General features: G+C 41.0%; 1 protein-coding gene across 4 annotated transcripts in view; it reads left to right on the top strand.

Moving 5' to 3' along the window:
- SLC24A2 (solute carrier family 24 member 2) overlaps nt 1–12,960 on the top strand; it is a 443,547-nt gene that overhangs the window by 317,644 nt on the left and 112,943 nt on the right. For 3 of the 4 annotated variants that reach the window (XM_073665915.1, XM_073665926.1, XM_073665907.1), the window contains exon 6: nt 8,023–8,073. The exons of the other annotated variant lie outside the window; for it this stretch is intronic. In XM_073665915.1, the coding sequence (XP_073522016.1) occupies nt 8,023–8,073 (51 nt within the window). The remainder of the gene's footprint in view (nt 1–8,022; nt 8,074–12,960) is intronic. 4 annotated transcript variants of the gene reach the window in all.

Genomic DNA, 12,960 nt, shown 5'->3' with positions numbered 1-12,960 from the left:
CAGTGAGACTGTCAGCAGCAGAGCGGGACAGCGCTGGAGGAGAGAGGAGGTCAGCATGATTGTTTGTTTATTTTGTTTTTGTGGGCAGCATGATGGGGGCTCAAGGGGTGCCATGCATTACCAGGATGGGGATCAGGTGGGGCATGAATACCAGGATGGGGAATAAAGGGGTGCCATGCATACCAAGATGGGGGATCAAAGGGGTGCCATGAATACCAGGATGGGGGATCAAGGGGTGCCATAGATACCAGGATGGGGGATCAAGGGGTGCCATGAATACCAGGATGGGGGATCAAGGGGTGCCATGCATTCCAGGATGGGGATGAGGGCCACGTATACCAGGATGGGATGGGGGCTACGTATACCAGGAAGGAGGGGCCATACATACCAGGATGGAGGATATTAACAGAATTGGGGGACATTACCCCAATACCAGTGTCAGCAGCAGACCCCCTCCCCCATAACAGAGCATCATGACCACATTTTTTGCTTAAATTTTTTTTCCTATTTTCCTCCTCTAAAACCTACGTGCGTCTTATGGTCCGGTGCGTCTTATATTCCGAAAAATACGGTATGTGCTAAAATAGTCCCATAGGGACACTGGTAGGTCACTATTTGGTGATAATTCTTCTAGTCTGAACATATGAGACTTTGGTTTTTAAAAATATTGGATTAAAGTTTATACATTTTAGAGGTTTTTTGTATGTTTACACAGAAGCTATGTACCTCTTTGTAGAAAGTTTCTTTGTACTTCCTTAATGACCGGGCCAAATTTTACAATTCTGACCAGTGTCACTTTATGAGGTAATAACGCTGGAACGCTTCCACGGATCCCACTGATTCTGAGATTGTTTTTTCTTGACATATTGTACTTTATGATAGTGGTACAATTTCTTTGATAACACTTGCGTTTACTTGTGAAAAAAAACGGAAATTTGGCGAAAATTTTTAAAATTTTTCAATTTTCAAACTTTGAATTTTCATGCCCTTAAATCAAAGAGATATGTCACACAAAATAGTTAATAAATAACATTTCCCACATGTCTACTTTACATCAGAACAATTTTGGAACCAAATTTTTTTTTCTTCGGAAGTTATAAGGGTTCAATTTGACAAGTGATTTCTCATTTTTCCAACAAAATTTGCAAACCCATTTTTTTAGGGACCACATCACATTTAAAGTGAGGGATCTACAGGTGCATCTCACTAAATTAGAATATCATCAAAAAGTTAATTTATTTCAGTTCTTCAATAAAAAAGTGAAACTCATATATTATATAGAGTCATAACAAACAGAGTGATCTATTTCAAGTGTTTATTTCTGTTAATGTTGGTGATTATGGCTTACAGCCAATGAAAACACAAAAGTCATTATCTCAGTAAATTAGAATACTTTATAACAACTGCTTGAAAAATGTTTTTAAAATCTGAAATGTTTGCCTATTTGAAATGTATGTTCAGTAAATGCACTCAATACTTGGTCGGGGCTCCTTTTGCATCAATTACTGCATCAATGCGGCGCGGCATGGAGGCGATCAGCCTTTGCCACTGCTGAGGTGTTATGGAAGCCCAGGTTGCTTTGATAGCAGCATTCAGCTCATCTGCATTGTTGGGTCTGGTGTCTCTCATCTTCCTCTTGACAGTACCCCATAGATTTTCTATAGGGTTAAGGTCAAGCAAATTTGCCGGCCAATCAAGCACAATGATACTGTTGTTTTTAAACCAGGTATTTGTACTTTTGGCAGTGTGGAGAGGTGTCAAGCCCTGCTGGAAAATTAAATTTTCATCTCCAAAAAGCTTGTCGGCAGAGGGAAGCATGAAGTGCTCTAAAATTTCCTGGTAGACGGCTGCACTGACTTTGGACTTGATAAAACACAGTGGACCTCCACCAACAGATGACATAGCTCCCCAAACCATCACTGATTGTGGATAACGCACACTAGACCTCAAGCAGCTTGGATTGTGTGCCTCTCCACTCTTCCTCTAGACTCTGGGACCTTGTGGAGTGTGTCAATGACTGTCTTCTTGACATCTGTCAAGTCAGCAGTCTTCCCCATGATTGTGGAGCCTACTGAAACAGACTAAGGGACCTTTTTAAATGCTTAGGAAGCCTTTGCAGGTGTTTTTTGTTAATTATTTTAATTTAGTGAGATAATGAATTTTGTGTTTTCATTGGCTGTAAGCCATAATCATCAACATTAACATAAATAAACACTTGAAATAGATCATTATGTTTGTAATAACTGTATATAATATATGAGTTTCATTTTTTGTATTGAACAACTGAAATAAATGTACTTTTTGATGATATTCTAATTTAGTGAGATGCACCTGTATATGACAGAAAATACCCAAAAGTGACACCATTTTAAAAACTGCACCCCTCAAGGTGCTCAACCCACATTCAAGAAGTTTATTAACCCTTCACGTGCTTCACAGGAACTGAAGCCCAAAATGTTTACTTCAGACCCAGTTTTTTTATTTTCACAAGGGTAACGAGAGAAAATGGACCACAAAATATGTTGTGCAATTTCTCCTGAGCACGCCGATATTCCATATGTGGGGGAAAACCACTGTTTTGACGCACAGCAGGGTTCGGAAGGGCAGGAGCACCATTTGACTTTTTGAATGTAAAATTTGCTTGAATAATTAACGGACGCCATGTCACATTTTGGGAGCCCCTGATGTGCCTAAACAGTGGAAACCCCCCACAAGTGACATCATTTTGGAAACTAGACCGCCTCAGGAAACATATCTAGATGTGTGGTGAACACCTTGAACCCCCAGGTGCTTCACAGATGTTTATAACATTGAGCAGTAAAAATTAAATTTTCACATTTTTCCCACAAAAATGTTTTTCAGTCCCCAATTTTGCATTTTCATAAGGGTAACAGGAGAAATTGCCCCATACCATTTTTTGTGCAATTTCTCCTGAGCAAGCCGATACCCCATATGTAGAGATAAACCACTGTTTGGGAGCACGACAGGGTTCGGAAGGGAAAGAGCACCATTTGACTTTTTGAATGTAAAATTTGCTTGAATAATTAGCAGATGCCGTTTCGTGTTTGGGGAGCCCCTGATGTGCCTAAACAGTGGAAACTCCCCACAAGTGAACCCATTTTGGAAACTAGACCCCTCGGAACTTATCTAGATGTGTGTTGAGTACTATGAACCGCCAGGTGCTTCACAGAGAGCGCAGAATAGACGTGAGCCGAGCCTTAGGGTATGTGCCCACGATGCAGATTTGAAGCACAAATTTCCTGAGCGTTTTTGTCTCTCCTTGCCAGAAAAAATGCATGCGGTTTTTACATGCGTTTTTGACGTGTTTTACATGCGTTTTTTTTAAGCATTTTTTTAAGCGTTTTTGAGCATCAATGAATTATTTTTGGAGCTAAATAAAGTTGGTGGGACATTGCTTAAGCCCTTGGATTACCGTAGAACTGGGGTGAGTATATTGGTTCATTTAAATGATTAAAGAATGGGTCTGTTGTATTTCAAATAAAGTGTTTACACTGTGTCTGTGTGTTTCTTTACTTTGCTTGGTCATGAAAAAGTCTGACACCTTGACATCACCAAAACAAAAGAGCTGGGTGTCAGCTAGTCCCATTTACCCAATGTTCATTAGCATTAGCATTTCTATTCACGTAATTTACGCGACTGCTGTGAGCTGTTTTTTTTAGCCTGGGAATGTGCCACTAGGCAAACATTTTCCCTGGCCATAATTACCATCTCACATCTGGTTCCTTAACCCCTACATCCCCCCTCCCCGATCAGCAGTCAGCAGAGCTTTGGACACAACATATTTATGTTGCGTCCAAAACGCGGTGTTCTAATGCCACACTTTTGTTTATAATGACACTTCAATCACTCAAAATCTGCAGCGGAGACTAGCGTGTCCGCTACAGAAGTTGACATGCTGCGGGTGAGTTTGGGTACGTGGCCCTGGTCAGGAGCCACTGCAGGTTTGACGCTGCGTGTTTATGCAGCGTCCAGATGTTACAGCATAGTGGATGGGATCTCTAGAAATTCCATGTCCGCTATTCGTGCATCAGAGGCTGCGAATCACCCACGGACACTGACAAGCCATGCGTCTTTCAGGAACACAGCATGTCAAATTCTCTTGTGGAGTCGCTAGTCTCCACACCAGAAATTTGACCACTAGAAATTATAGAATGCGGTAAATCCGCATGGTTTAGTGAACACATGTGGATTTACCTGCATTCAATAGAATGTAACGTTTTGGACGCAGCAAAAATTTGCATCCAAAGCACTGCTACATATGAATTATGGGCACAAAGCCTAAAATTAAAAAAAAAATTGGCGTGGGCTCCCGCATAATTTTTATAACCAGCAGAGGGAAAGCCGACCACTGGGGGATGATATTATTAGCCGCGGAAGGGGCCATTAGCCAACAATGTTCCATGGCTATTAATATCAGCCCACAGCTGTTTGTTTAGCCTTTACTGGCTAAATTACAAGGGGACTCCAGAAAAAAACTGACATTGGGTCCCCCTATAAAATTGAGCCAGCAAAGGTTAAACTAGACAGCTGTGGGCTGATATTAATAGCCAGGGAAGGGGCCATGAATACTAGCCCCCTCTGCGGCTATTAATATCACCCCTCAGCAGTCCCAGAAATGGCGCATTTATAAGATGCGCCAAATCTGGCTCTTAGCCTTGCTCTTCCACACTCTCATGTAGCGGTGGCAGGGGGTAATGGGGTTGGGGTTCACGTCAGCCTTGTATTAGCAGCTGATGTGAAGCCCAGGTCAGTAATGGAGGGCCCCCATTACTGACCGCGTAGTAAAATGGTCGGCGCATTTTCAATAAAAGACACGGCCAGAATAAAGTATTTTAAAGAAATAAAACACATACGGTTCTACAATTTTTTTTATTCCACGCCTCCTCGAAGCCATCGATCTCCTGAAAAAATCATATAAAAACAAACAACAATATCCCTCACCTGTCCATCGTCAACGACGCAGTCCACGATCATGGCTGTCCCACGACGATCCGGATCATTTCTACAGCTGTGACATCAGCCATCACTGATGTCACAGCTGTACGTTACAGCACTGTATACTGACAGGGGTGTAAAATCACTCCTATCAGTATACAGTGCTGCAGGGGGTCACTGGGGTTTAACAGCTTCAGATCAGCAGATTCTTGTGAAGGTTCCCACGGTAAGCATTAGCTGATTGGTCATGATACCGATCAGCTGATTACCGGCTTCAGCAATCAGCTGATGCTCACGTGATGTGAATAACCGCCGTGGAAACCTATTAAAACCGCATTGTGTGCACTCAGCCTTATTCAGATTTTTTTGGAAGCAGAATGAAGAAATAGACAGTAGTACCAGAATAGTTCTTATTTTTATTTTTTCGCGGTTCACCGTACGGTATAAGTAATAAGGCGGATTTATTCTTCGGGTCGGTGCGATTACAGCGATACCAGATTTATATGGTTTTTTTTTAGGTTTTGTTGCTATCACATAGTAAAAATGCTTTTTTTTTATATAAAAAGTAGTTCTTTTCATTGTCATATTCTGAGAGCTGTAACTTTTTTATTTTTTGGTGAACAACGCTGTATGATGGCTTGTTTTTTTTGCTGGATGAGTTGTAGGTTGTTTTGGTACCATTTTGGGGCACAAAGTAATTTTTGATTGCTTTTTATTCACATTTTTCAGACACAGAATGAACAAAAACCAGCAATTCAGTTATTGTTTTTATTTTTTGCCCGTTCACCGTGCGGTAAAAGTGATAAGACCGATTTGTCCGCCGGGTCGGTACGATTACGGTGATACCAGATTTATATATTTTTTTATGCTTTGCTATTTTTACAGACTATAAACAATATTTTACAAAAAAGAATTTGATTTTGCATCTTCGCATCCTGAGAGCTGTAACTTTTTTATTTTTTGCCAAATGAGCCATATTATGGCTTGTATTTTGCAGGACGGTTTGGCGTTTTTTTTTTTGTATAATTTTTTCTTACGACTTTTTGATTGCTTTTTATTCACTTTTTTGTTAGTCAGTATGATGAAAAAGCGTCATTTTTGGCGTGTTTTTTTTTTTTTTTTTTACGGCATTCGCCAAACAGCCTAAATAACACAACAGTTTTATAGAGCGCGTCGTTCCAGACGCGGCGATACCAATTATGTGTACTTTTTTTGTTTATTTTAGTTTTATCACAAACGCTGCGTTTTGAGCGGCGAAACGGATTTTAGAGATTTGTGTGCACTTTTTGTGGGTTTTTTTTACACATTTTATTTTACTTTTTTTTTACTTTTTCACCAAGTCCCACAGTGGGACATGTGTGATTGTCACTTTGATAGCTGGTCTCATAGTATGAGACCAGCTATCTGGGACATGTGTGATTGTCACTTTGATAGCTGGTCTCATAGTATGAGACCAGCTATCATGTCTGACTCACTGACTCTGCCTGTGAGATCCAGCTTACTGCTCGATCTCACAGGCCACCGTACCCTGGGATCATCACATGATCTCAGGGTACCATGGTAACCATCGGGACCTGCAATTCTCATCTAGGGGTCCGATGGTTACTAAGGGGGTCACAAGACCCCCTGGTAACCACTTAAATACCGCTGTCACCGCTGTTGGCATTGAGACCGGCCGGGGCCGATACTGCAGGGTGTCAGTTGTCACACACAGCTGACAGTCGCAGGAATCGCCGCCGCCGGGCCGCGCTATTTACTTATTCCACAGCGATGCATTTTAACAGCGCTGTGGAATAAGTACCCTTAAGGTAAAAATGCGTTACGGCGGTCGTTAAGGGGTTAATATATTCTTTTTCTTTTTTTTTTTTTGTTCTTTATTTTATTATTTTTTTAAAAAATATTTGTACAATTTTTAAAAACTTTTTTTAAACTTTTTTACCTTGTCCCAGGATGGGACATCAACTTTCCCCTGCACTGATTGCTGATCTAATACTCTGCAATGCTCCTGAGCAGGAGCTTATAGACCACAGTGCCTGGGTGACCTTGCGGCCATCGGCGCAACGCGATTGCAATTGCGTAGTGCAAATCTTTTAACACTGAAATTGGATTGCTCCCAGAGAGAAGAGACATTTAGAATGTATCCCTTGTCCAGTTTGAAGTCTATGATGAAAAGCAAGCAGAAAGACAGTAACTTTTTAAAAAAATCTTTAAGGCTGTGCATAAATCTGTATTATGGCTCTATGCATGTATTTAGTGCCAAGCAGGAGAATGAAACCTAACTTGGGAGCTGAGGAAAGATTTACTCCAAGGAACCTATTGCCGTACAGCTAGAAAATGTAAGCTAACATCTTATGTGTCTTTGAGCATGGTGATCTTAGACTTGTGTGTAATTTACTGTATTGCAAGTACCTGAACATAAGAAACCTCAGTTAGAAAACAATTTTACGAATTGACTATTGTTGATAGAGTGATCCTATGTTATTTGCCTCCAGCTGTCATAGCAGTGTTTGACCTTTTCATTGTAATACTGCCCTGTTAAGAGTTGACTGCTGAAAGTAATTTTTACAAATCACCAAAAAAACGAGGCACAGTGGACAGTGTGATTTTTTAATGTGTCAGTGGCAGTGTTAAAAAGTGGACATTTTCCTTCATTTGACTTTCAAGGCCAAAATTGGGAGACATAAGGGACATCTAAAAAAAATCTATAAAAAAAAAATACGCTAATCCAAAAAGTTGATTCAAACAATCAATAAATTCCCCACAATATAGTCCTCTTAACAAACGCTACTTTTGCTGAAATGATTTATATTAGTTCTACACAATACTTAAGAGACTATTCCAATTAATTACATACTGAAATTACCACGTCAAGTCCTACTAACACCACCAGCCAGAAACAGCAGTGTTTGCATATATTCTTATTGTGAAGTAGAGAACTAAGTTAGTAATTGTCTCTAAATCAATACTAGCCATTACATGGGGCATTTTTACTTCTTGTGTTCATTTACCTGCACTATCTTTATTTCTGGAGCCTTAATCTTTTGTTTTTTTGCTGTGATGTTGTAGAACTTGGATCATATGGAAAACTAAAATATTATGACACTATGACTGAAGAAGGTAAGATTTTTTTTGGAAATTTTCTAGCATCTTGTTGTTTGTAATGGCTTATCTGTACCTTTTTATTTTTGTGATTATTCTTCATCCCTGCATGGTTCACCAAGGCTTCTGCAGATGTTGGTGTTTGCCTGGTTTGATGTTGTTTGCCTTCAGTTGTGTTTCTTGTGTTGTACAGATATTTGGATTAACTTTAAGGATGCCAAATGTGTATTAACATGTTTGGCTATAAATATATGTTTATTATGACATTTATGTTGCTCCATTTTAGGGTAGGAAGTTTCTCGAAGGAATTCATATTCAGGATATGTATTGTATAATTATTATTACGTTTGACTTACTGCCATTTGATGACAGAAAACTGATCAGTAATTACAGTGCATGGTCTATTATACTTTTGTGAAATAGATCTAAGTGCAATTCCATGTTTCCATGTCTTGTTCATTTATGTTCTGTGACAAAAGTGTGACATGCATTTATAAATAGCTTTCAACATACTCTTAAGAGAATCTCAGATTAAAGGACTGAACTTTATCATTATTTCAGGAACACTGCTCGTCACCCAAAGTAGAATTTTTCTTAAGGGTGGTTATTAACGCTGAGCTAAACATTGTACAAAAACATAAGAAATCATGAAAAACAAGAGTATATATGGAGATTCCCAACTGCATTTAGTGCAGGTTAACTTAAGGTTCAATGGGCCAGTGGTTCAACTAAAGAGGCTGCACAAGTGCCACGGCTCCTTCAGAAAGCTAATCAGTATTGTGATCCCAGAAAACCTCTTTAAGGGTATGTGCACACGATGCAGAAATGAAGCAGAAAATTTCTGCATCATTTCTGCATCTCCCTGGCAGAAAAAATGCATGCAGATTGTGCATGCGTTTTTCCTGCAGAATACATGCGGATTCACATGCGTTTCCACATGCGTTTCCGCATGTGGATTGACAAGCGCTTTCCAGGCGATTTTAGCATCACTTTGAAAGTGCTTGACAACTAGGTCACACTATATAAATCCATGCAACCGGCATGGATTTATATAGTGTGACCCGAGAGAGTGGTAAAAATAAAAAATAAATGTATACTTTACCCCTCTGATGGCCCGCGCTGTCCTGCTCAATCCGTTCTCCCTCGCCGGCAACTTTGAATTGAAAGACCTGCCGACGTCAGCGTCACGTGACCCGTCACATGACTCTGACGTCAGCGCAGGTCCTTTAACTCACTGCAAAGTGCCGGGAACCAAGCAGGAGCGGTGCGCAGGCCGACAGAAGGTAAGTATACATTTATTTTTTATTTTTTTCTTGTTTTTACAGCTTTTTAATGGTACCTGGGTGTGGAGGAGAGTCTCATCTTCTCCACACCCGGGTACCATCCGCACATTAGAACGCGCCAATAGCGCAAGTACAAATGCAGTCTTGCGGAATTGGCGCGTTCTAATGGAAGTCAATGGCGGCGAAAACGCCGCGTTTACGCAAAATTAATTGACATGCTGCGGATTTTTGAGCGCAGCGTTTACACTGCGGAAAAATCCGCATCATGGGCACAGCACATGCGGATTTCAATTGGGGAACATTGCTGCCCTTCTACCATGCGTGTTTAATGCGTTTCCGCAACTGCAAAAACGCTGCGGAAACGCATTAAAAACGCATTGTGTAAACTCAGCCTAAAGATAAGCTGTCACCATGTAAATATTGGTCAATCTAGTAGCATCATGTTATAAAACCGAATAACCTGTGAATTATTGATTAACACCTTTCCTCATTCTGGGCTTACTGTAGGAATCCAGTGGGTGGTGTCACTCAATGATTGATTACCTTCTTCCTTGTATGACCAAACATACAGATTTTAGTGACTCCCAAGCCCAGAATGAGCAATGATTTACAGTGCTGGCCAAAAGTATTGGCAGCCCTGCAATTCTGTCAGATAATACTCAGTTTCTTCCTGAAAATGATTGCAATCACAAATTCTTTGGTATTATTATCTTCATTTAATTTGTTTGCAAGGAAAAAACACAAAAGAGAATGAAGCGAAAATCAAATCATTGATCATTTCACACAAAACTCCAAAAAAGGGCCGGACAGAAGTATTGGCACCCTCAGCCTAATACTTGGTTACACAACCTTTAGCCAAAATAACTGCGAACAACCGCTTCCGGTAACCATCAATGAGTTTCTTACAATGCTCTGCTGGAATTGTAGACCATTCTTCTTTGGCAAACTGCTCCAGGTCCCTGATATTTGAAGGGTGCCTTTGCCAAACTGCCATTTTGAGATCTCTCCACAGGTGTTGTATGGGATTCAGGTCTGGACTCATTGCTGGCCACCTTAGAAGTCTCCAGTGCTTTCTCTCAAACCATTTTATAATGCTTTTGGAAGTGTGTTTTGGGTCATTGTCCTGCTGGAAGACCCATGACCTCTGAGGGAGACCCAGCTTTCTCACACTGGGCCCTACATTATGCTGCAAAATTTGTTGGTAGTCTTCAGACTTCATAATGCCATGCACACGGTCAAGCAGTCCAGTGCCAGAGGCAGCAAAGCAACCCCAAAACATCAGGGAACCTCCGCCATGTTTGACTGTAGGGACCGTGTTCTTTTCTTTGAATGCCTCTTTTTTTTTCCTGTACACTCTATGTTGATGCTTTTTCCCAAAAAGCTCTACTTTTGTCTCATCTGACCAGAGAACATTCTTCCAAAACATTTTAGGCTTTCTCAGGTAAGTTTTGGCAAACTCCAGCCTGGCTTTTTATGTCTCAGGTTCCTGGGTATCCTACCATACAGTCCCTTTTCATTCAGATGCCGACGGATAGTACGGGTTGACACTGTTGTACCCTCGGACTGTAGGGCAGCTTAAACTTGTTTGGATGTTAGTCGAGGTTCTTTATCCACCATCCGCACAATCTTGCGTTGAAATCTCTCGTCAATTTTTCTTTTCTAGGGAGGTTAGCCACAGTGCCATGGGCTTTAAACTTCTTGATGACACTGCGCACGGAAGACACAGGAACATTCAGGTCTTTGGAGATGGACTTGTAGCCTTGAGATTGCTCATGCTTCCTCACAATTTGGTTACTCAAGTCCTCAGACAGTTCTTTGGTCTTCTTTCTTTTCTCCATGCTCAATGTGGTACACACAAGGACACAGGACAGAGGTTGAGTTAACTTTAATCCATGTTAACTGGCTGCAAGTGTGAATTAGTTATTGCCAACACCTGTTAGGTGCCACAGGTAAGTTACAGGTGCTGTTAATTACACGAATTAGAGAAGCATCACATGATTTTTCAAACAGTGCCAGTACTTTTGTCCACCCCCTTTTTTAGGTTTGGTGTGGAATTATATCCAATTTGGCTTTAGGACAATTCTTTTTGTGTTTTTTCATTGAAGACAAATTAAATGAAGATAATAAGACCAAAGAATTTGTGATTGCAATCATTTTCAGGAAGAAACTGAGTATTATCTGACAGAATTGCAGGGGTGCCAATACTTTTGGCCAGCACTGTAGATAAATAAAATACATATTACATTAAAGCACCACACCAGCATTTTTTTTATTTCAGCTGGAGTAATGCCACTAACGTAAGTTCCCTGACCCTAGTATTATACTCACTAGCTGCTGTCTTTAGCTGTTACTGGTGCCACTCTGTTCCCTCGCCACCATCTTGTGACTACAACTTCTGACTGACCAGAAATTAAAGGAAAGGGTCACAAGTAGAGATGAAAGAACCCGAATTTAAAAGTTCGGACTCGTACCAGACTGTTATTGTCCGGTGCCAAATGCCGAACACGGACTTCTCCGTTGCAATGTTCGGAGTTCTGGGGAAAGTCCATGAGAGAGAGAGAGAGAATTTCCAGCTCAAAAGTCTGAGTCCCGATTGTTTTCAATGGGTTTTGGGTTCTGGTTCAAGTCAGGGTACAGTTCTGGTACCCGAACTTTGGAATACAATTCGGGTTGGGTACCAGAAACCGAAGTTCCACGGGTCTGCTCATCCATAATCACAAGCTTTCGATGTAAGTCTATGACCCTTGTTTTGGCTCTCATAGACTTATAATGAATAGTGATTTCCAGATCACCCAGCAAGCACTGGTTCGATCCGGCAGCTCACAACCTGCACAAGTCGACCTGAGCAGTGCCGATAACAGATGAAGACAGTTGCTGTTAAGTATAATACTATGGGCAGGGAACTTAGATTAATGACATCACTCTGGCAGTAAAATAAAAAAAAAAACATAATAAGAGATAACAGTACAGTTATAGATAGTGATTTACAGGCCTTCTTTCTGATGGAGTCCTTCACTTTTATTTTCTATCGGGCCCAGACAACTTCTTCCAGCCTTGATTTGTCTGCAGAGTTTACAAGGACACATTTGTCGTCTCATGTTTTCAGCACCATTCTCATATATTCGCAACCTGCACAAACTCCCCATCTTACTGATATCCCAATGCTGAGCCACTACTGCTGTAAGTGTCACTATTACTGCACCTGCTGTGTGGCATGATGACCTGTTAGTGCCCCACACAGTAATAATGCCCAACACTATGCCCATTGCATAGTAAAATGCCTCCTTTGGGCCATCTAGATGGTAAAATCTCTCCAGTGCACCTAAAGGTAATAATGTCCCTGATGCCCACACAGCCTCCCCAGACCGTATGATGGACTCCAGAGCCCCCCACAAAGAGTATAATGGCCCCCACAGCCTCTGACACAGTATGATGGCCCCCACAGCCTCCAAAAAAATTATAATAGCCCCAGAGCCCCCACACACACAGTATAATATATCACAGCTTCCTGCACATTGTATGATGGCCCCTACAGCTTCCCACACAGTATCATTATGATGGCTCCACAGTAGTCCACACCCCACTAAGTATGATGCCCTCAAATCAACCTACAAGTAATGAC

Source organism: Phyllobates terribilis, unplaced genomic scaffold (genome assembly GCF_046119375.1).
Source record: "Phyllobates terribilis strain yellow unplaced genomic scaffold, ASM4611937v1 Scaffold_1__5_contigs__length_1240528914, whole genome shotgun sequence".
NCBI classification, from domain to species: Eukaryota; Metazoa; Chordata; class Amphibia; order Anura; family Dendrobatidae; genus Phyllobates; species Phyllobates terribilis.
The sequence above is the reverse complement of the archived record's forward strand: the minus strand, read 5'-3'. Positions and strand labels throughout refer to the sequence as shown.